At 44.8% G+C, this 22394-nt stretch overlaps 1 protein-coding gene across 1 annotated transcript in view; it reads right to left on the bottom strand.

Annotated features, from left to right (window-relative positions):
* The window catches only part of GNMT (glycine N-methyltransferase), a 73148-nt gene extending 51810 nt beyond the window's left edge, over positions 1-21338 (bottom strand). Inside the window, exons 1-3 of the mRNA XM_030195681.1 lie at positions 21072-21338; positions 9785-9912; positions 4291-4404 (exon numbers count right to left, since the gene is read on the bottom strand). Coding sequence (XP_030051541.1) covers positions 4291-4404; positions 9785-9912; positions 21072-21277 — 448 coding nt within the window. The 5' untranslated portion in view covers positions 21278-21338. The remainder of the gene's footprint in view (positions 1-4290; positions 4405-9784; positions 9913-21071) is intronic.
* Between the last annotated feature and the right edge of the window lie 1056 nt (positions 21339-22394).

Here is a 22394-nt window from a genome sequence, read left to right as displayed (position 1 = left end):
AAATTGAAGAGTAGCAATTTTTTTTTATTACATTTGTACCCCGCGCTTTTCCACTCATGGCAGGCTCAATGCAGCTTACATATTATATACAGGTACTTATTTGTACCTGGGGCAATGGAGGGTTAAGTGACTTGCCCAGAGTCACAAGGAGCTGCCTGTGCCTGAAGTGGGAATCAAACTCAGTTGTCTGAACCTTATGGTATTCATAAGTACATAAGTAATGCCATACTGGGAAAAGACCAAAGGTCCATCGAGCCCAGCATCCTGTCCACGACAGCGGCCAATCCAGGCCAAGGGCACCTGGCGAGCTTCCCAACGTACAAACATTCTATACATGTTAATCCCGGAATTGTGGATTTTTCCCAAGTCCATGTAGTAGCGGTTTATGGACTTGTCCTTTAGGAAACCGTCTAACCCCTTTTTAAACTCTGCTAAGCTAACCGCCTTCACCACTTTCTCCCGCAACGAATTCCAGAGTTTAATTATACGTTGGGTGAAGAAAACGTTTCTCTGATTTGTTTTAAATTTACTACACTGTAGTTTCATCGCATGCCCCCTAGTCCTAGTATTTTTGGAAAGTGTGAACAGACGCTTCACATCCACCTGTTCCACTCCACTCATTATTTTATATACCTCTATCATGTCTCCCCTCAGCCGTCTCTTCTCCAAGCTGAATAGCCCTAACCTCCTTAATCTTTCTTCATAGGGAAGTCGTCCCATCCCCACTATCATTTTAGTCGCCCTTCACTGCACCTTTTCCAATTCTACTATATCTTTCTTGAGATGCGGCGACCAGAATTGAACACAATACTCAAGGTGCGGTCGCACCATGGAGCGATACAACAGCATTATAACATCCTCACACCTGTTTTCCATACCTTTCCTAATAATACCCAACATTCTATTCGCTTTCCTAGCCGCAGCAGCACACTGAGCAGAAGGTTTTAGTGTATTATCGACGACAACACCCAGATCCCTTTCTTGGTCCATAACTCCTAACGTGGAACCTCACATGACGTAGCTATAATTTGGGTTCTTTTTTTCCCACATGCACCACCTTGCACTTGCTCACATTAAACGTCATCTGCCATTTAGCCGCCCAGTCTCCCAGCCTTGTAAGGTCCTTCTGTAATTTTTCACAATCCTGTCGCGATTTAACAACTTTCAATAACTTTGTGTCATCAGCAAATTTAATTACCTCGCTAGTTACTCCCATCTCTAAATCATTTATAAATATATTAAAAAGCAGCGGTCCTAGCACAGACCCCTGAGGAACCCCACTAACTACCCTTCTCCATTGTGAATACTGCCCATTTAACCCCACTCTCTGTTTCCTATCCTTCAACCAGTTTCTAATCCACAATAGGACATTTCCTCCTATCCCATGACCCTCCAATTTCCTCTGTAGCCTTTCATGAGGTACCTTGTCAAACGCCTTTTGAAAATCCAGATGCACGATATCAACCGGCTCCCCTTTGTCTACATGTTTGTTTACTCCTTCAAAGAATTGAAGTTAATTGGTCAGGCAAGATTTCCCCACACAAAAGCTGTGCTGACTTGGTCTCAGTAATCCATGTCCTTGGATGTGCTCTGTAATTTTGTTTTTGATAATAGCCTCTACCATTTCCCCAGCACTGATGTCAGACTCGCCGGTCTATAATTTCCCGGATCTCCCCTTGAACCTTTTTTTAAAAATCGGCGTTACATTGGCCACCCTCCAATCTTCTGGTACCACGCTCGATTTTAAGGATAAATTGCATATCACTAACAGTAGCTCCGCAAGCTCATTTTTCAGTTCTATCAGTACTCTAGGATGAATACCATCCGGTCCAGGAGATTTGCTACTCTTCAGTTTGCTGAACTGCCCTATTACGTCCTCCAGGTTTACCGTGAAGTTAGTAAGTTTCTCTGACTTGTCCGCTTGAAATACCATTTCCGACACCGGTATCCCACCCAAATCTTCCTCGGTGAAGACCGAAGCAAAGAATTCATTCAATCTCTCCGCTACGTCTTTATCTTCCTTGATTGCCCCTTTTACCCCTCAGTCATCCAGCGGCCCAACCGATTCTTTTGCCGGCTTCCTGCTTTTAATATACCGAAAGAACAAAATTACAGAGCATGTTCATAAGCATAGATTGAAACAAAGCCAACATGGAGTTAGTGAAGGGAAATCTTGCTTCACCAATCTACTACGTTCCTTTGAAGGGGTGAACAAATGAGGATAAAGGTGAGGTGGATGAAATTGTGCATCTTGATTTTCAAAAGTCATTTGGCAAAGTACCTCATGAAAGACTCCAGAGGAAATTGGAGAGTCTTGGGATAGGAGGAGTGTTCTATTGTCCTAAAGGACAAGTCCATAAACCGCTACTAAACGGACTTGGAAAAATCCAAAATCCCAGGAATAACATGTATAGAATGTTTGTACGTTGGGAAGCTTGCCAGGTGCCCTTTGCCTGCATTGGCCGCTGTGGTGGACAAGATGCTGGGCTCGATGGACCCTTGGTCTTTTCCCAGTATGACATTACTTATGTACTTATGTACTTAAAAACTGGTTAAAGGATAGAAAACAGAGTAGAGTTAAATGATCAGTATTCTCAATGGAAATGGGTAGATACTGGGCTTCCCCAGGAGTCTGTGCTGGAACCGCTGCTTTTTAACATTTATAAATAATGTAGAGATGGGAGTAACTACTGAGGTAATTAAATTTGCTGATGACACAAAGTTATTCAAAGTTGTTAAATTGCAAGAGGATTGTGATATATTTCAAGAGGACCTTAAGAGGCTAGGGGACTGGGGATCTAAATGGCAGATGACGTTTAATGTGAGCAAGTGCAAAGTGATGCATGTGGGAAAAAGGAACCCAAACAGTAGCTTCATTAATTCAAGGTTCCACATTAGGAGTCACCAACTGGGAAAGGCATCTAAGCGACATCGTTGATGATACATTTAAACCCTCTGCTCAGTGTGTGGCTGTGCCTAAGAAAGCAAATAGAATGTTAGATATTATTAGGAAAGGAATGGAAAACAAAAATGAGGACATTATAATGCCTTTGTATTGCTCCATTTTGCAACCACACCTTTAATATTGTGTTCAATTCTGGTCACCACATCTCAAAAAAGATATAGTGGAATTAGAAAAGGTACAGAGAAGGGCGACAAAAATGATAAAGGGAATAGGACAACTTCCCTATGAGGAAAGGCTAAAGCGGCTAGGGCTTTTCGGCTCAGAGAAAAGACGGCTGAGGAGAGATAGGATAGAGAGCTATAAAATGATGAGTGGAGAGGAATGGGTAGACATGAATCACTTTTTTAATCTTTCCAAAAATACTAGGACTAATCTTTCCAAAAATACTAGGACTAGGAGGCATGCAATGAAGCTACAAAGTAGTACATTTATAATGGATCAGAGAAAATATTTCTTCACTCAATGTGTAATGAAACTTAGGAATTCATTGCCAGAGAATGTAGTAAAAGCGGTTTGTTTAGCGGGGTTACAAAAAGGTTTGGATCGCTTCCTAAAAGAAAAGTCCATAAGCCATTATTAAAATGGACTTGGGGAAAATCCATTGGTTATTTCTAGGATAAGCGGCTAAAATGTATTGTACTGTTTTGGTATCTTGCCAGGTACTGGTACCCTGGATTGGCCACTGTTGAAAACAGGATGCTGAGCTTGATGGACCTTTGGTCTGTCCCAGTATGGCATTACTTATGCTCTTATGACCAGGGGAGGAGGGATTGAAGGAGAGGTAGCAGACTGGAGGGGGAGGATGGAAAGGGAGATGCCAGACTGTGGGGGTGAGGGGGGAAGATGGAAGAATAATTGATGAATCAGGGAGAGGATGGAAGGAGAGATGCTGGACTGGGGAGGGGAGCAGGGCATGCTCTGAGGCAGCGAGGGAATAAGTACTCAATGAAGAACAGTAGGTTGGTGGCAAGAACAGAAAAGAGAGAGCAACAGGGCATTGAAGTGCTGCATGTTCAGCACACATTGTGTTGGCTCTTGCTCTCTGTTCACTGCTCCTTTATAGGGCTCTTCCTCCATGGGTGATGCCTTCACCTCAGTTGCCCTAATTGTAGACCTGCCCCTGGTTAGCTATTAACTTACATTAACTGGCTTATAATGCACATAATTACAATAATGCAGTTTAGTAAGTAGGGGCCTTATTCCTATTTCATAGAGCTGGGTGGTAGACCCTGAACTCTTTTGGGAGCCCTTTACTGGATGCATCTGCTCTATCTATTTTGGAAATATGGTCTCCTGATTTGGACACTATTTCATGGCTGACTTACCTTTAAAGTCTGGAAGGTGTGCAAAGGAGTTCCCAAGACAGATAACTGCATCAAATTTGTGTCCTAGCTTGGATGTATCTTCCTCCAGTGTCAGCCAGTTAGCTTCTTCAATTACTGTACAGAAAAGAGAGAATAACACAAGAATGAATAGAAATGAGAGACTGTGCATGCAAGGACAGTGCACCCTTTCCAGTACTAAACACTCTGACCTCACCCCATCAACACAGACAGACTCAGTACCCTTATTTCAATTCCACAAAGTCAGACAACTGTGCACCCTTCCCAGCAATCATACACCTCAATATTCTAGTCCAGGGTTTCCCACACCTAGTCAGGCCTTCAGGATATCCACAGTGAATAAGTGTGGGATAATATGTGCAGATTTACCTCATGAATACTGCAATTGCAGCAGCCTCTGTTCTCCTGTGGGCTACTTGTGCCTTATCCCTCCTTTTTGTTTTTAAGGAAAATTAGATCTTTACAATATTTTTTGGATAGGAGAGCGAAGAATATCCTCTTGCATGCTTTAGTCATGACACAGGTAGATTAGTGCATTGCGTTGTTTGGTGGGATGTCCTACTATTTCAACTGAATCGGCTGCAGTTGATTGAAAACACAGCGATCAGATTGTTTGATGTTAAGGTTAGGGATTATGAGACACAGCTTTTGAGAGAACAACATTGGCTACAAGTTGCTACCTGAATTAAATAAAAAATTTTAGTTTTGTCTTAGGCAATAATTACTGGCAGACCACAATATTTGCATTTGGTATTAATTTCATATCAACCTGTCAGACAACTAGGGTCATCATAAGCAAATTTTTTAGTTATACTCCAAATCCTACATGGCTACCTATCAAAGCATGCATATCCTTCAAAATCTGCTCTTTACCTTACAGAATAATCATCGGTCTTACACCAGAATATATGACTGGCCTAATAGATCTACCAATACGGAACGCAATCAGAAGTGCAAGATCTTACCTCACCTTCCACTATCCCAAGGTCAAAAATATAAATCTACATACCTGGCCAGCTTCGCTTACATCTGCACCAAAAACTCTGGAACTCCCTACCAAAAGACCTAAAATCAATAAATAACTATCTAACTGATCACAAACACCTGAAAGCCTACTTTTTTTTTAGAATACTCCATCCCGAAGACTCCACCTAGTCAAACAGAACACTGGCAACTCTCCTCTATCTAGATCATGGTCAGAACTGAACTAACCATATGTCACCTTTATCTGCTTCAAAACCTGTAACCATTGTACTCTAAGTTCACTGTAAGCCACATTCAACCTACCAATAGGTTGGAAAATGTGGGGTATAAATGTAGAAAATAAATAAAAGCATTTCTCCTCTATTCCCTTCCCTTCATATGCAGCATTTCTTCCCCATTCCCTTCCCTTCGTGTGCAGCATTTCTCTCCCATTCCCTTCATGTGTGGCATTTCTCCCCTCTTCCTGCTTCCCTTTCCTTCACATGTGGCGTTTCTCCCCTCTTCCTGCTTCCCTTCCCTTCATGTGCGGCGTTTCTCCCCGCTTCCTGCTTCCCTTCCCTTCATGTCATCTTTGACTCTTCTCTCTCCTTCTCTGCTCATATCAAGCAGACCGCCAAGACCTGTCGTTTCTTTCTTTACAACATCTGTAAAATCCGCCCCTTTCTTTCCGAGCACTGTACCAAAACCCTCATCCACACTCTTGTCACCTCTCATTTAGACTACTGCAATCTGCTTCTTGCTGGCCTCCCACTTAGTCACCTCTCCCCTCTCCAATCAGTTCAAAACTCTGCTGCCCGTCTCGTCTTCCGCCAGGGTCGCTTTACTCATACTACCCCTCTACTCAAGTCGCTTCACTGGCTCCCTATCCGTTTTCGCATCCTGTTCAAACTTCTTCTACTAACCTATAAATGTACCTGATATCTCACCTTGCATCCAAACCAAAGTTTCAGCGTGCTTGTCTGACATTGCTGTCTGGATGTCTCAACGCCACCTGAAATTAAATATGACCAAAACCGAGCTTCTCATTTTCCCCCCCAAACCCACCTCCCCGCTCCCCCCGTTTTCTATTTCTGTTCATGGCTCTCTCATTCTCCCTGTCTCCTCAGCTCGAAACCTTGGGGTCATCTTTGACTCTTCTCTCTCCTTCTCTGCTCATATCCAGCAGATTGCCAAGACCTGTCGTTTCTTTCTTTACAACATCCGTAAAATCCGCCCCTTTCTTTCCGAGCACTCTACCAAAACCCTCATCCACACCCTTGTCACCTCTTGTTTAGACTACTGCAATCTGCTTCTTGCTGGCCTCTCACTTAGTCACCTCTCCCCTCTCCAGTCGGTTCAAAACTCTGCTGCCCATCTCGTCTTCCGCCAGAGTCGCTTTACTCATACTACCCCTCTCCTCAAGACCCTTCACTGGCTCCCTATCCGTTTTCGCATCCTGTTCAAACTTCTTCTACTAACCTATAAATGTACTCACTCTGCTGCTCCCCAGTATCTCTCCACACTCGTCCTTCCCTACACCCCTTCCCGTGCACTCCGCTCCATGGATAAATCCTTCTTATCTGTTCCCTTCTCCACTACTGCCAACTCCAGACTTTGCGCCTTCTGTCTCGCTGCACCCTACGCCTGGAATAAACTTCCTGAGCCCCTACGTCTTGCCCCATCCTTGGCCACCTTTAAATCTAGACTGAAAGCCCACCTCTTTAACATTGCTTTTGACTCGTAACCACTTGTAACCACTCGCCTCCACCTACCCTCCTCTCTTCCTTCCCGTTCACATTAATTGATTTGATTTGCTTACTTTATTTATTTTTTTGTCTATTAGATTGTAAGCTCTTTGAGTAGAGACTGTCTTTCTTCTATGTTTGTGCAGCGCTGTGTACGCCTTGTAGAGCTATAGAAATGCTAAATAGTAGTAGTAGTAGTAATGTGCAATATTTCTCCCCTCTCTCTTCTTCCCTTCATGTGCGGCATTTCTCCCCTCTGGGCAAACACATCTACGCTGAAGCGTTGGAGTTGCAGACTAGATGTGTTTGCCCAGAGGCGAGGTTCCTGAAGAAGCATCTGAAATGGAGTTCTGTAGAGCCTACACTGTGGAGACATCTCATCCTTTTTGGAGATAAGTGGGAATCCTTACTTTTGCAAATTGTGAAGGAATTCAGTCTCTCTGTTAACATCTGCATTTATACTTTGTGTAGTCAAGCTGGACTGTTATACAGGGACCACATAGTGACTGTGTTTTGTGTTATATATTTTTGGAGTTTTATCATTTAGTATACAATTACATATTATTGGTACACAAGGCTTAGTCCAATGATGGTATGTATTCAAAGAGAGGCTGTAGGTAACGCATTGCCTTTAAAATCTGCACCATGGTCCACAAAATTCTCTATGGCGAAGCGCCCAGGTACATGACAGACTTAATCGACCTACCAACCAGAAACGCCTCCGATTCAACACGATCATATCTAAACCTACATTACCCAAGTTGTAAAGGTCTTAAATACAAATCTACCTATGCATCCAGCTTCTCCTACATAAGCACACAATTGTGGAACACACTACCAAAAGCCTTAAAAGCAACCTACGACCATCTAAACTTCCGGAAAATACTAAAAACCACCCTGTTCAAAAAAGCATACCCTCCCGATTCAACCTAAAGGACTGACCTTGGCTACACAAGAAAACCTAAGCATGTATGAACACAACGCTACTCTCCCACCTTACGACTATTACTGTGACTTTACCATTTAAATTACATCTTATCACATCATCACATTGTATTTGTTCACACCGGAAACGGCAAACGCCTTTCCGGTACTATGTAAGCTACATTGAGCCTGCAAATAGGTGGGAAAATGTGGGATACAAATGTAACAAATAAATAAATAAACCATAAATTCTGAATCAGGTTTACTCTGCTATTCGTGACAGTGGCTTTGTCCATCCCTCACTATTGTTTGTGCCACACTGAGGACTCTTCCAACAATACAAATGTTTGTGGTATTGGGTCTTAGGTGTTGTCCTACATAGTTCACATTATTTAGTGCATATTTGGTATCCTCCTTTTTGGGTTCTTGTTCAGAATGAAGCATGTTAAAGGGTTTGGAAAAGAACCTCCTGAGGAAGCCAGCAGTTGATCAACAGCTGCCCCTGTTGGCACATTTGAGTTAAGTACGCCTCTTTTATTTATGCCAGTTGGCGCCCCTTCAGTGAGTGCGTGAACAGTAAGTAAAATAGAGGTTTTTATTAAAAGACCAATGAAAGAAAATGAACTGAACATAGAAAAATGATAGTGTAGTCTTTCTGAAGTCTTTTTTCCTCTTATTTATTTATTTATAACATTTATACCCCGCACTTTCCCACTCATTAGCAGGTTCAATGCGGCTGACATAGTATTTCAGGTTAGCATAGTAACATAGAATGGATGCAGCTGGAGTATAGCAAATAAAGAGGTGGTCGATTAGAAATGGATAGGTAAGATGGGCAAGGAAGGATGATGGTAGATGTAGGGGAATGTGGAGGGTGTATATTGGGATTAGCGTGTTGTTTAGTATGGGGGAATGTAAGGGAGGGCTAGAAGAGGGATGTACTAGAATGTGCAGGAAGGAGCAGGAAAAGGGGTGTACTAGAAAGGATTAAACAGGGGACATATTCCAGGTTTTTCTTCATAATCTGATCCAGGTAGTGCAGATGAACTCGTAGTTTAAGTCAGATCATTTGTGTAGGCTTGCTTGAAGAGGTAAGTTTTTAGCAGCTTTCGGAAAGGTAGGTGGTCGTTAACTGTTTGAATGGATCTTGGTAAGGCATGGGTTGTGGTTCATTTCAATTACAATTTTGGGTTGCTTTGTTGTTGTGTTCAACTGCGTGTTTTTGGAATCAATCCCAGTTCTCAGCCCACTGCACCATTAGATGACTTCTTTACTATGTGAAGGACAGAAACCATGCTATGCAGCACCTCAAATTCTGTGTTTTCCAAAAAATGATTCAGTTGGCTGGCAACATTTTTCTTAATTTTACCAGAGTACTGGGGTTCAAAGTTAGTAAATCACACCTGGCTTGTTCTTCCATTACTCACCTATATCTGTTCCACTTCCATATTTTCTTCCTTCATGGCTCCCAACCTAGGGAATAAATTCCCCCATAATATCCAAGAGGCAATGCAGGTAGCTATTTACTAAAACAATCGTACCATGCAAACTGGTTTTTCTGAAAACGTTTCCACTACTAAACCTTGTGGGTTTGTTGTCCACCGTTTGTGCTTTTTTTTTTTACAAAGCAATCTTCAGTGGAGTACATTATGAATTTAAAAAATTGTTTTGTTTTCATGTGTAACAGTGACCCAAATCCATGAAAACAGGGGAGAGAGCTCATTTTTCCAAATGCCATTCTCCCTTCCCAGTACACAAAGACTTCACCTCATGAAGGCATAAGACCCACGACATTGTTCCTACAGCATAGCACAGACACCAGGAGCCAGCGATACTATTCTTACCCCATTTGTCAAAAGCATCCTCCTTCCTCCTCTCCCATCGTTGCTTTAAAGCATATTTCAGCATCTTATCACTGGCATCCACACTGGTCACTGTAAAACCTTCCTCTACCAGCATGATGGAGTCGACCCTGCAGAAAAGGAAAGCATGTGAGAAATAAACGCCCAATGAGTGCGAAACAAACCATAAGAAAGGAACTACTGAAGCAACTAAAGTGGTAATCAGGTCATACTACTCTAACTTTTACATTGCAATGGAAAGTGAATGGAAAGAAGAGAAAACCAAGATCATCACACACACGACCAGAGGAAAGGTGGACAACCACACCTGCTGGGGAACAGTGGAAAATGAATATAGAAACCTAGAACCAAATGGCATTCATTTTATGAAGAACTGGGATGTAGCATGCACAAACACACTGGACAAAATAACACCACTCAAAACAAAAATGCCAAGAAATAAAAAACAACTGAGACCCTGGTTCAATGATGAGCTACTGCAAATGAAAATACTATGCAGGAGACTAGAAGGAACATGGGCCAAGAACAAAGCAGAAAATAAAGACATATGGAGAAAAGCTATAAGAACATAAAGAAAGCAAAAGTGGAACACTACAACACACACGCAAACCCAGAACAGATTAATAGAAACAAAATATTCAAGCTAATGAACAACCTAATGAAAACACAGGACATACTGGCATCAACTGAAATTCCACCTACTGCGGACGAACTAGTTCAATATTTCAAACAAAAAATAACAAAGACAAGATATAACTTTGCAATACAGCAAATGTCCATCACTGACTGCTTACAAGACTGCGAAACCAATAACTTCCATGCTATCACAGACAGAATCTAGACCACATTCAAATCACCCAAAATGAGCACAGTAAAGGCAGTACTGACAAATATGCACCTGTGAAATGTCTGCTAGACAAATGCCCAAACTACATGATGAAAAACCCACCAGAATGGTTTATCGAATGCACCAAACATATCACATATATGTTAACAGATGGGCAATTCCCAAAAGATAAAGGCGGAATCATACTCCAATCCCCCAAAACACAACCAACAAGATTAGTGATCTCACAAACTATAGACCAGTGGCCCCAATACTATTCTGACTAAAACGGTGGAGGGATGGATAATACAACAACTAATGGAATACTTAGCAACATTCTCAATCCTGCATAAATCCCAATCAGGTTTCAGACCCAGCACTGAAATGATCGTAACCACTCTGATAATGAAGTTCAGAAGCCAAGGTCAAAATATACTATTAATGCAATTCGATATGTCAAATGCGTTTGACCTAGTAGATCCCGCAACACTGATGACCCTGCTCGATTACATAGGAGTCAGCAGTACAGTGACTGCATGGTTCAACAGCTTCCTAAAGACCAGAGCCTACATTATAAAGATATCCAACCAGCTATCAACATCCTGGATCTCCGAGTGTGGAGTACCGCAGGGCTGTCCAAAATCACCAACACTTCAATGTACTGATGGCTCCACTCAGAAAAAAACTGGAGAAAATGGGCTTCAACTCATTCATCTATGCAGATGATGTCACTATTTATATGCCTTTCAACAAGAATATCATAGAAATAATGGTCAAAGTCAAAACAGGATTGGACCGCAAATAAAAACTGGGCAGAAACCTTCAAACTCAAATTAAATAGAGACAAAACCAAATTCCTGGTTCTGTCAAGTCCACACAACCCTGCAGCCTACCAAAACTTCATAATTAACCACCAAACATACCAAATTGAAACACAGTTAAAAATACTGGGAATCATTCTCTACAAACACCTAACACTAGATAGTCAAATATTAGCAGTAACTACAAAATGCTTCAGAACACTATGGAAACTGAAAAGCATCAGAGACTATTTTCCAAGACAATCATTCAGGTTAATAGTACAATCAACGATTCTATCACAACTAGACTACTGCAATGCAGTATACATTGGTTGCAAGGAAAACGCACTGAAGTCACTACAAACCAAAACACGGCAGCAAGACAAATTTTCAAGAAGTCAAAATATGAAAGAGCCAACCCATTACTTGAAACACTACACTGACTGCCAATCAAGGCAAGACTGTTCTTCAAAGTGAGCACCATCATCTACAAAACATTATTCAGTCTATTAGTCATGCTAGACTTGATAGAACTATCACTAAGAAATGCAAGCCCAGAATCCAGAAGCTACCTACTTCATCTACCAACTAGCAGAAACGTAACCTACAAATCTATCTACATGTCTGGTCTTAACTACCTAGGTTCCAAATGGTGGAACTCAATACCAAAGATCACAAGAAACATAACGAACTATCTTCAATTCAGACAATAAATTAAAACATACATTTAAAAAAAATCTACAACAAATAATTTAGCCATTGATGTCCATTCTGATTACTAATCATAAACCATCATTATAAATTCCAACCAAAATATAAACTGCACTTGTAAACCATCACTATACGTCACAGTTGGTCACCGGTTGTGAGCCCTTGTGCTGCTCCAAGAGCAGGGGAATTAGGCCAGAAGCCTGGATTCTGTTCCTGGAGTAGTGGTCGGAAAGCCCAGAGCTTTACCTGCGATGACCGCCGTTCCCCAGCAGTTGAGCCCCTGGGTTCTGGCGGCCGACAGGAATTAAGAAGGACTGGGCAGGAACCGAACTAGCAAGGCAAAAAGGAGGATCAGGTCCAGGATAACAGATACGGACAGGCACCATGAAGACAGCGAGGTTGGAAACAGACTTCAGGACAGGGAGGCAGCGATCAGGCGAAAGGTCAGGCTGGCAACGTACTTGCGAATGGTTGGGTTCAGGCTTCAGGTCAGGCAGGCGGTGTCCATGAGAATGGTCAGGTTCAGGCTTCATGTCAGGCAGGCAGTATCCAGGAGAATGGCCAGGTTCAAGCTTCAGGTCAGGGAGGCAACCAAAGGTAACCAGAAATGCACCCAGTGCTACTCCCAAAAGGTAGCTGAGGCCCCAAACCAGAAACCAGCCCTTCCCTAAGAGGTGAGTGTGTCTGATGTCACGGAGGATGCGCCTTCACCTGGGGGAGGATCCAGGAAGGAGGAAGTCTGCCAAAAGACGAGCCCGGCCGCAACCCCGCCATCCCAGCATGCACCGGGTATGTGCATCGCCATCAGACCCCCGAACCGGCCAGAGCCTGCTGCAGCCACACCTCCCACACATGTCTCCGTAGCCGAGTACGTGATAAGTCACAACTAAACTGTATAATGTAAACAAATACTGTAATACTAAGAATGGATGCAAAACAGAAAAAATGGCATTTCCCCAGTAACTCACCATACAAAAAAAAGTTGATTTTGGTGTAATCAGTTTAAAAAAACAAAAAACATAGACCCTCTTGTCTCAGGCATATTGTGCAGTACCTGTAATACAAAGGCTGCAAAAACCACTCAGGACCTATAGAGCTAAATTACTTTACCATAACACCAGTAACATACAGAAGTAACACAAAGACCCTACCTAGGAAAATACAGCACAGTAAATATTACAGTCAGAGCTAGATCATCAATATGGCTATTGGGAAACAGATTACTGCAACGCAATCTATGTGGGATGTAAAGAACACCTCGCAAAAAAACTCCAGACCGTCCAAAACACAGCTGCCAGGCTGATATTTGGTAAATCACGTTTCAAAAGTGCCAAACCCCTCCGAGAAAAGCTGCACTGGCTCCCAATCAAAGAACGTATCATCTTCAAAATCTGCACCTTTGTCCACAAAATTATGTACGGCATAGTCCCAGGATACATGACAGACCTCATAGATCTACCAACCAGAAACAGAATTGGATCATCACAATCATACCTAAACTTGCATTACCCAAACTGTAAAGGACTTAAATACAAAACCACTTAAGGAATAAAGGAATCCTGCACGGAAGAAAGGGATCCCCAGAAGCGTAGCCAAGATTGGGAGGCAGACCGGTGGTGGGAGGCGAGGCTGGTGGTTGGGAGGCGGGGCTAGTGCTGGGCAGACTTATACGGTCTGTGCCCTGACAATGGCAGATACAAATCAAGGTACAGTATACACAAAAAGTAGCACACGTGAAATTATCTTGTTGGGCAGACTGGATGGACCTTGATCCCCAGAAGCTTAGCCAAGATTGGGAGGCAGAGCTGGTGGCGGGAGGCGGGGCTGGTGGTTGGGAGGCGTGGCTATTGCTGGGCAGACTTATACAGTCTGTGCCCTGACAATAGCAGATACAAATCAAGGTAAGGTATACACAAAAAGTAGCACACATGAAATTACTACTACTACTACTACTTAACATTTCTAGAGCGCTACTAGGGTTACGCAGCGCTGTACAGATTAATAAAAGGACAGTCCCTGCTCCAAGGAGCTTACAATCTAATGGGAGAAATGTCAAATAGGGACAGTCTAGATTTCCTGAATAGAGGTATAGTGGTTAGGTGCCGAAGGCGACATTGGAGGTGGGCTTTGAGCAAGGCTTTGAAGATGGGCAGGGGGCCTGGCGTATTGGCTCAGGGAGTTTATTCCAGGCATGGGGTGAGGCGAGGCAGAAAGGGCGGAGCCTGGAGTTGGCGGTGGTGGAGAAGGGTACTGAAAGGAGGGATTTGTCTTGAGAACGGAGGTTACGGGTAGGAACGTAAGGGGAGATGAGGGTAGAGAGGTAGGGAGGGGCTGTAGATCGAGTGCATTTGTAGGTTAAAAGGAGAAGCTTAAACTGTATGTGGTACCTGATCGGAAGCCAGTGAAGTGATTTGAGAGGGGTGATATGAGTGTACCAGTTCAGGCGGAAGATAAGACGTGCAGCAGAGTTTTGAACGGACTGAAGGGGGGATAGACGGCAAAGTGGGAGGCCAGTGAGGAGTAGGTTGCAGTAGTCAAGGAAATTACCTTGCTGGGCAGACTGGATGGATTGTGCAGGTCTTTTTCTGCTGTCATCTACTATGTTACTATGATTAGCTTTCAAAGGTTGCCCTTCTTCGTCAGATCGGAAATAAGCAAATGTGTTAGCTGATAGAATATATAAGTGAAACTTCCAAGCATTTCAATGACAGTCTAGCAGGGTGGGGGTGGGTAGGATGTATGCATGGGGACATCAAAGCATTTCATTTCGTTCATAGTCAGGATGGGTGTGGGTAGGTGAGAGGAGGGTGATAAACAGAGAAATACCACTTTATGGTTTATAATGGGCTAGAAAGTTGTAACCTTCGAAAGCTAATCAAGAAATGTATTAAGTTCTGTCCAATAAAAAAGGTATCATCTTATTTTCTTTTCCATGTTTTATTTTGTTTGATTTCTATTGATAACCTTTAGGAATTAGTAGGAAAGGGATGGTAAATAATAAGATAATGGCTCTGTATCGCTCCATGGTGTGACCTGACCTTGTGTATTCTGTTCAGTGCTTGATTAAATGGAGATTACCTCAAGGAATTGCTGCTTCCCACTGACACAGAATCTAATCCAGTCTATGTCAAAGGTTGAAATTGATCAGGTAGGTCCTATGGACTACTGTCCTTCCCTTTTCCTTTCTCCTTATTTTCTTTCGATATTGTAGTTCATCCCTTTCCTATTTCTATCTTGTCTGTCCTATTTCCCCTATATTTGATAGTCTGTAAGCTGCTCAGACACTTTTATGATGGGCGGGATAGTAAATCCCTAATATACCTTGAAATGTAAATACACCACATCGAAATAGCACCTAGTACTAGGACAGAATAATCCCAAAATACAATCAGACCTGACTGATAGTCTTCTTATCCACTTAAGTTAACAGAAATGATACATCCTGAATAGTTGCTAAACCTGTTTTTGGAACACAAAGAAAGAGGGATGTAGGTCAAATGCAGTATAAGGTTTATCCACTAGGTGGCGAGAGTCTTTCCATTTGAATCTATGCACAGGAAACACAAGAGGGGGGCAGAAGAGCTTCCAGTGTAGCATGGGCAGAAACAACTACTGTAAGCAAGAGTTTAAAAGACCAGGCATGTCCCTGAGCGCACACTGCAGCCCACTTAGGTTCTGATTATAGTAATAGAGAGCTAGGGTCCTGCCTGCTTAAACCATACTGACTAGGCTGCCTGCCAGCACTAATTGGCACTTTACTGGGCAGTACCACTCAATATTGCTATTTACTGGCAATGCCAAATCCAGCCAATGGTGGTGCGATTCAAGGGTGGAGTCAGGGGACAAGTCTGCATCTAGTCAGTGGTGGTACAATTCAGGGGTGGAGTCAGGGGAGGAGTCTGCATGCAGTCAGTGATGGTGTGGTCCAGGGGTGGAGTCAGGGGAGGAGTCTGTATTTAGTCAGTGATGGTGTGGTCCAGGGGTGGAGTCTAGATGTAGTCAGTGGTTGTACAGTTCAGGGGAGGAGCCTGCATGTAGTCAGTAATGGTGTGGTCCAGGGGTAGAGTCAGGGGAGGAGTCTGTATGTAGTCAGTGGTGGTATGGTCCAGGGGTGGAGTTGGGAGGAGTCTGCATGTAGCCACTGGTGGCGCAGTTCAGGGGTGGAGTCAGGGGAGGAGTTTGCAAGAAATCAGTGATGGTGTGGTTCAGGGGTGGAGTCTAGATGTAGTCAGTGGTGGTGCAGTTCACGGGTGGAGTCTGCATGTAATCAGTGATGGTACAGTTCAGAGGTGCAGTCAGAGGAGGAGTCTGCATGCAGTCAGTGATGGTGTGGTCCAGGGGAGGAGGCTGCATGCAGTGATGGTGTAGTCCAGAGGTATAGTCTAGATGTAATCAGTGGTGGTGGGGTCAGGGAGGAGTTTGCATGTAGTCAGTGCTGGTACAGTTCAGGGGAGGAGTCTACATGTAGTCAGTGATGGTGTGGTCCAGGGGCGGAGTTAGGGGAGGAGACTGCATGCAGTCAGTGATGGTGTGGTCCAGGGGTGGAGTCAGGGGAGGAGTCTACATGCAGTCTGTGATGGTGTGGTTCAGGGGAGGAGTCTGCATGTAGTCAGTGATGGTGTGGTCCAGGGTGGAGGCTAGATGTAGTCTGGGGTTGTGCAGATCAGGGGAGGAGGCTGCATATATTTACTGATATGTGGTCCAGGGGAGGAGTTTGTATGTAGTCAGTGATGGTAGTTAGGGGTGGGGTCAGGGGAGGAATCTACATACAGTCAATGATGGTGTGGTCCAGGGGTGGAGTCTAGATGTAGTCAGTGGTAGTGCAGTTCATGGGTGGAGTCAGGGGAGAAGTCTGCTTGTAGTCAGTGATGGTGTGGTCTAGGGTGGAGGCTAGATGTAGTCCGGTTGTGCAGATCAGGGGTGGAGTCAGGGGAAGAGTCTGCATATATTTACAGATATGTGGTCCAGGGGAGGAGTTTGCATGTGGTCAGTGATGGTACAGTTAGGGGTGGAGTCAAAGGAGGAGTCTGCATGTGGTCAATGATGGTGTGGTCCAGGGTGGAGTCTAGATGTAGTCAGTGGTGATGGGGTCAAGGGAGGAGTTTGCATGTAGTCAGTGATGGCACAGTTCAGGGGTGGAGTCTGCATGTAGTCAATGATGGTGTGGTCCAGGGGTGGAGTCAGGGGAGGAGTCTGCATGTAGTTAGTGCTGGTACAGTTCAGGGGTGGTCAGGGGAGGAGTCTGCTTGTAGTCAGTGATGGTGTGGTCCAGGGTGGAGACTTGTAGTCAGGGGTTGTGCAGCTCAGGGTAGGAGTCTGCATATATTTATTGATTTGTGGTCCAGGTGAGAAGTCTGCATGTAGTCATTGATGGTGTGGTCCAGGGGTGGAGTCTAGATGTAGTCAGTGGTAGTGCAGTTCATGGATGGAGTTAGGGGAGGAGTCTGCATGTAGTTAGTGATGGTACAGTTCAGAGGTGGAGTCAGGGGAGGAGTCTGCTTGTAGTCAGTGATGGTGTGGTCCAGGGTGGAGTCTAGATGTAGTCAGTGGTGGTGGGGTCAAGGGAGGAGTTTGCATGTAGTCAAAGATAGTGTGGTCTAGGGGTGGAGTCAGGGGAGGAGTCTGCATGTAGTTAGTTACTATGTTACTATGAGTCTGCATGTAGTTAGTGATGGTACAGTTCATGGGTGGAGTTAGGGGAGGAGTCTGCATGTAGTTAGTGATGGTACAGTTCAGAGGTGGAGTCAGGGGAGGAGTCTGCTTGTAGTCAGTGATGGTGTGGTCCAGGGTGGAGTCTAGATGTAGTCAGTGGTGGTGGGGTCAAGGGAGGAGTTTGCATGTAGTCAAAGATAGTGTGGTCTAGGGGTGGAGTCAGGGGAGGAGTCTGCATGTAGTTAGTTACTATGTTACTATGAGTCTGCATGTAGTTAGTGATGGTACAGTTCATGGGTGGAGTTAGGGGAGGAGTCTGCATGTAGTTAGTGATGGTACAGTTCAGAGGTGGAGTCAGGGGAGGAGTCTGCTTGTAGTCAGTGATGGTGTGGTCCAGGGTGGAGTCTAGATGTAGTCAGTGGTGGTGGGGTCAAGGGAGGAGTTTGCATGTAGTGAAAGATAGTGTGGTCAAGGGGTGGAGTCAGGGGAGGAGTCTGCATGTAGTTAGTGCTGGTACAGTTCAGGGGTGGTCAGGGGAGGAGTCTTCTTGTAGTCAGTGATGGTGTGGTCCAGGGTGGAGACTAGATGTAGTCAGGGGTTGTGCAGATCAAGGGTGGAGTCAAGGGAGGAGTCTGCATTTATTTACTGATTTGTGGTCCAGGTGAGACATCTGCATGAAGGCAGTGATGGTGTGGTCCAGGGGTGGAGTCTAGATGTAGTCAGTGGTAGTGCAATTCATGGGTGGAGTCAGGGGAGGAGTCTGCATGTAGTGAGTGGAGGAATAGCCTAGTGGTTAGTGCAGAGGACTTTGATCCTGGGGAACTGAGTTCAATTCCCACTTGCAGCTCCCTGTGACTCTGGGCAAGTCACTTAACCCTCCATTGCCCCTGGTACAAAATAAGTACCTGAATATATGTAAACCGCTTTGAATGTAGTTGCAAAAACCACAGAAAGGCGGCATATCAAGTCCCATTTCCCTTTCCTATACATGTACCAGCAGTGTTCAATGCCAGTGTCTGTAGAGCTAAGCAGGAAGATAGGATCGCAGAAAAGGCAGTCGTAACTGTGCCTGCTTAGCTACATGAGTGCTGGCACTAAATATCAGCAGCCCCCCCACCCCATATAACTTCCAGTTAGTGGCCTGAAGCTGTAGATGATCTCCCCTCCCTTCTGTTTCCCCTTTGCAAGCTCCAACCCCCACTAAGAGAAGTCACCCCCCACGTGAACTGAGCTCCTCCTGACTCTCCAACTTGGGAAGGCCCCTAATGTGACCCAACCTCCCCCGCTACTACAAATGAACTTTATTTTCTATTGTAAACCCCCTGGAAATAGTACCTCTAAGCCCAACCCCAATAAAAGCTCCCTCCACATTCCCATATGTCCAGTGGTCCCCTGAGCAAGAACAAACCCCACTTGCTCTGGATGAAAAATGGCCACTACAGCTTCTAGCAGTAATCATGCACTACTGTTCCTAGAGGCTGACCCCCCTAGTCGTAGTACCTTAAGACTACCGCTAGAGTTTGTGGCCACTGTTTTTTTATCCAGGAGTGGGGTTTGCTTCTACCCAGATGCTATTAGGGCTGTTAAGGTAGACCCAGTGGAGCCTGCTGAATTGTGGGAGGGGGCGGTAGGGCCCAGAGAAATCCTTTCCTGGCAATGCATGAAGGATGAATGTCACATGATGGTGGGAGGTCAGGTCATAGTGGGGAGGATGTCAGGTCACATTGGTGGGGGGGGGGGGGGCTCTCAATGGGATCAGGAGGGGAGACTGGAATGCAGTTGGAAGGAATGAAATTGTGCAGGACCTGCATAAGCTCCAGTAGCCAAGCCATTGGGTCAGAACCCAATATCCAATTAATTTTTGGGTCTAATTTAGCTGGCGATGGTCAATGCATTAAAAAAAAAAACACTGACCCTCTTCCCTCCCCCCGGCTGCCTGAATGTTGTCCGGATTGCTTTTTACACTGGGAGCCTCATTCAATTGCAAAACAAAAGGAAATGACCTAGGGTACCTGAAGTTGTAGCTCATCCCTAATCATAAAAGCCAGATCTTGTTCACATATCTCACATCATTGTTTACAGGGTATCTGCTCCAAGGGAGAGCAAATGACAAGAGAAGGAAGTGGACAAAAGGGATCTGGATTTAGCTCACACCTTTCTTAGTAATTCAAAATTAGTTACATTCAGGTACATTGGGTATTTACCAGTCCGGGAGGGGGAGGGGTGCGTAGGGCCTACAATCTAAGTTTGTACCTGGGGTAATGGAAGATTAGATCACATGCACAAGACTACAAGGAGCAGTAGTGGGATTTGAACTTGTCATAGACACTTCTCTAATACCAAAATTATGAGTATAAGCAACCAGAACCAGAGTCTCCTTGTCCTGTGGGTATCGTCCTCCAGATTGCTCCCTTTCTCCCAACAGCAGCCTTACAGTCTACCCTCAGTTCTTGCCCTACGGGGGGGGATCTTTACTGTGGTCTTTCATCCTTGTGACTCTGGGCAAGTCACTTAACCCTCCATTGCCCCATGTAAGCCGCATTAAGCCTGCCATGAGTGGGAAAGCGTGGGGTACAAATGTAACAAAAAACAAAACCCAGCAAGAACCCAATCTTTCTTCCTGCAAGGATTCTCCTTTCCTCTTTCCTTGCTATCTTTTTAAGAAATCTTCTCTGGCTTCCTTTGGACATCTCTCCTTCTACAGGAGCCCAACCTCTTACCTCCCAGAGACATCCCCTCTCTCTGGCACCCCACAGGAGCACTGGCTATCTCTATTGCTCTGCAGGGACATTCCTCTCATCCTGCATGTGCACTCCCTCCTCCTTTCTTACGCTGCAGGGTATTCCTTTTCTTTGTCACTCTGCAAGAGCATTCTCCCCTTCTCATCTCCTAACCTGCAAGAGCCCACCCGCTTCCCCTCTCTCATCCTGCAGGGATACACCCTTCTCTCTTTCCTATCACCTGGGTTAACCCTCCCTTGCAGCTCTCATTCTGCAGGAGCCCTCCCTATCTCCTTCCTCTCTCATCTTGCAAGGGTGTATTCTGTTCTCCTTATCACAGATTTAAGTTTGCTGAGGAAGTTTTGAAGGTTAGATGCAGGTTTGCATATATTAAATTTTCTGTGTGAAATTTTACATGGCATTGGACTGCTTGAACAGCAAAGGAAAGCTTGGAGGCCCCTCTTTCTAAACAAATGCACAGGTCCCCAGAAATTGCAGAGATCCATATAGCTAGGGCCATGGGTGACTGACCAGCTGAAGCCCCTGCAAAGGTCCCTTACCCAGTGCCACAGGCCACGTCCAGCACCCTCTGGCAGTTGTGCTGATGAAGCAGTCTCAAGAGCCAAGTCCTGTACTCATCTGTTCGGCTCCGCGTGTCCCCAATGTATAGTTGCCAAACCTTGGCTGCTTTCCCATCAGCATACTGGTCAGGGAGCCCCTCAGCAGCCACCCCCAGGGACCTCGTCCGATAGATGCTGTCCACCATCCTGCAACTGAGTAAGAGTGCAGCAGACACCCTGAGAAGAAGCACAGACACAGATTGTGCAACAAACAGAGCACAGGCGTCAGACCGAGAGGCCTCAGCTGGGCCAATGCAGAGAGCAGCTGCTGGAATGTGTCTCAAGGTCTGACCAATGTGTACTGCAGGTTACAGTGCCACCCCCTTGGCATGTGTGGGCCTGTGTGTGTGTGTCTGTCCTGACATTCACTGCTTTCTGCAGTCTTGTTTTCTACCTCCTTGCAGCTGTTTCTATCCTCAGTCCCAGCTTGTCAATCTAGGACAGAGCCAGAGCAGAGAGAAACCAGTCCGATAGTGCTGGTCCATATCAGCAATCCTCTTCCATGACCCAGCAATACCACTCTGCTCAGTGTACTTCACAGTGCAACAAAATTAACTAACTGCAGGTCATCACTGCCTTTCCCCTCACTTCTGTGCAAGCATGGATCCATCCCAAACAGGCTTCCTGGATCTCTGGTACTTGTCCTCTCAGAAATGTTTCTTGTGACTTTGATGCTGGTGGGTTAATGTGGACTTAAGTTGCTCATTTCTGTAAGAGAAACAGTTCCTGCTCTTGGATGAAACATTGTCTATTACTCCAATGGTGTTATATTTTGTTATTTTTTTTAACCTTTAGTTCTGTCATTTCACCCCTCTAAGCTAGCTTTATTTTTTTAACTGGACTATCATCCTGGGGTTCTTTTTTTCTGTTCTTTCTCCTTAACCTTCCCTTATTAATAAGAAAAAACATGCAAAGCTCCTGGAATTGAATATCTGCTTATGTCTGCTGGCCTGGAAGCTATAAGCCGATATTCAGACTGATGTCCAGTTAACTTGGTGCATAAACTTAGGACAGTGCTGCCTTATATCAGCTGCCAGATCACGTGGCAGGGTTTAATCGGGCAGGAGCCTCCCCTGCCTAACCCTTTTCAATATGGACTCCAGATCTATAGGAGACTGTTTTTTTTTTTTCTGGATTCCTGGTAGTACAATATACTTAATCTGCCTACCAGGGGCGTAGCCAGACAACAGATTTTGGGTGGGCCTAGGCAAGAAGTGGGTGGACACCAAGTCTTCCCCCCCCCCCCCCCCCCCCCCCCCCAAA

The sequence above is a fragment of the Microcaecilia unicolor genome, chromosome 3 (assembly GCF_901765095.1).
Source record: "Microcaecilia unicolor chromosome 3, aMicUni1.1, whole genome shotgun sequence".
NCBI lineage: Eukaryota > Metazoa > Chordata > Amphibia > Gymnophiona > Siphonopidae > Microcaecilia > Microcaecilia unicolor.
Note: the sequence above shows the minus strand (reverse complement) of the source record. Positions and strands in the feature narration are given on the sequence as shown.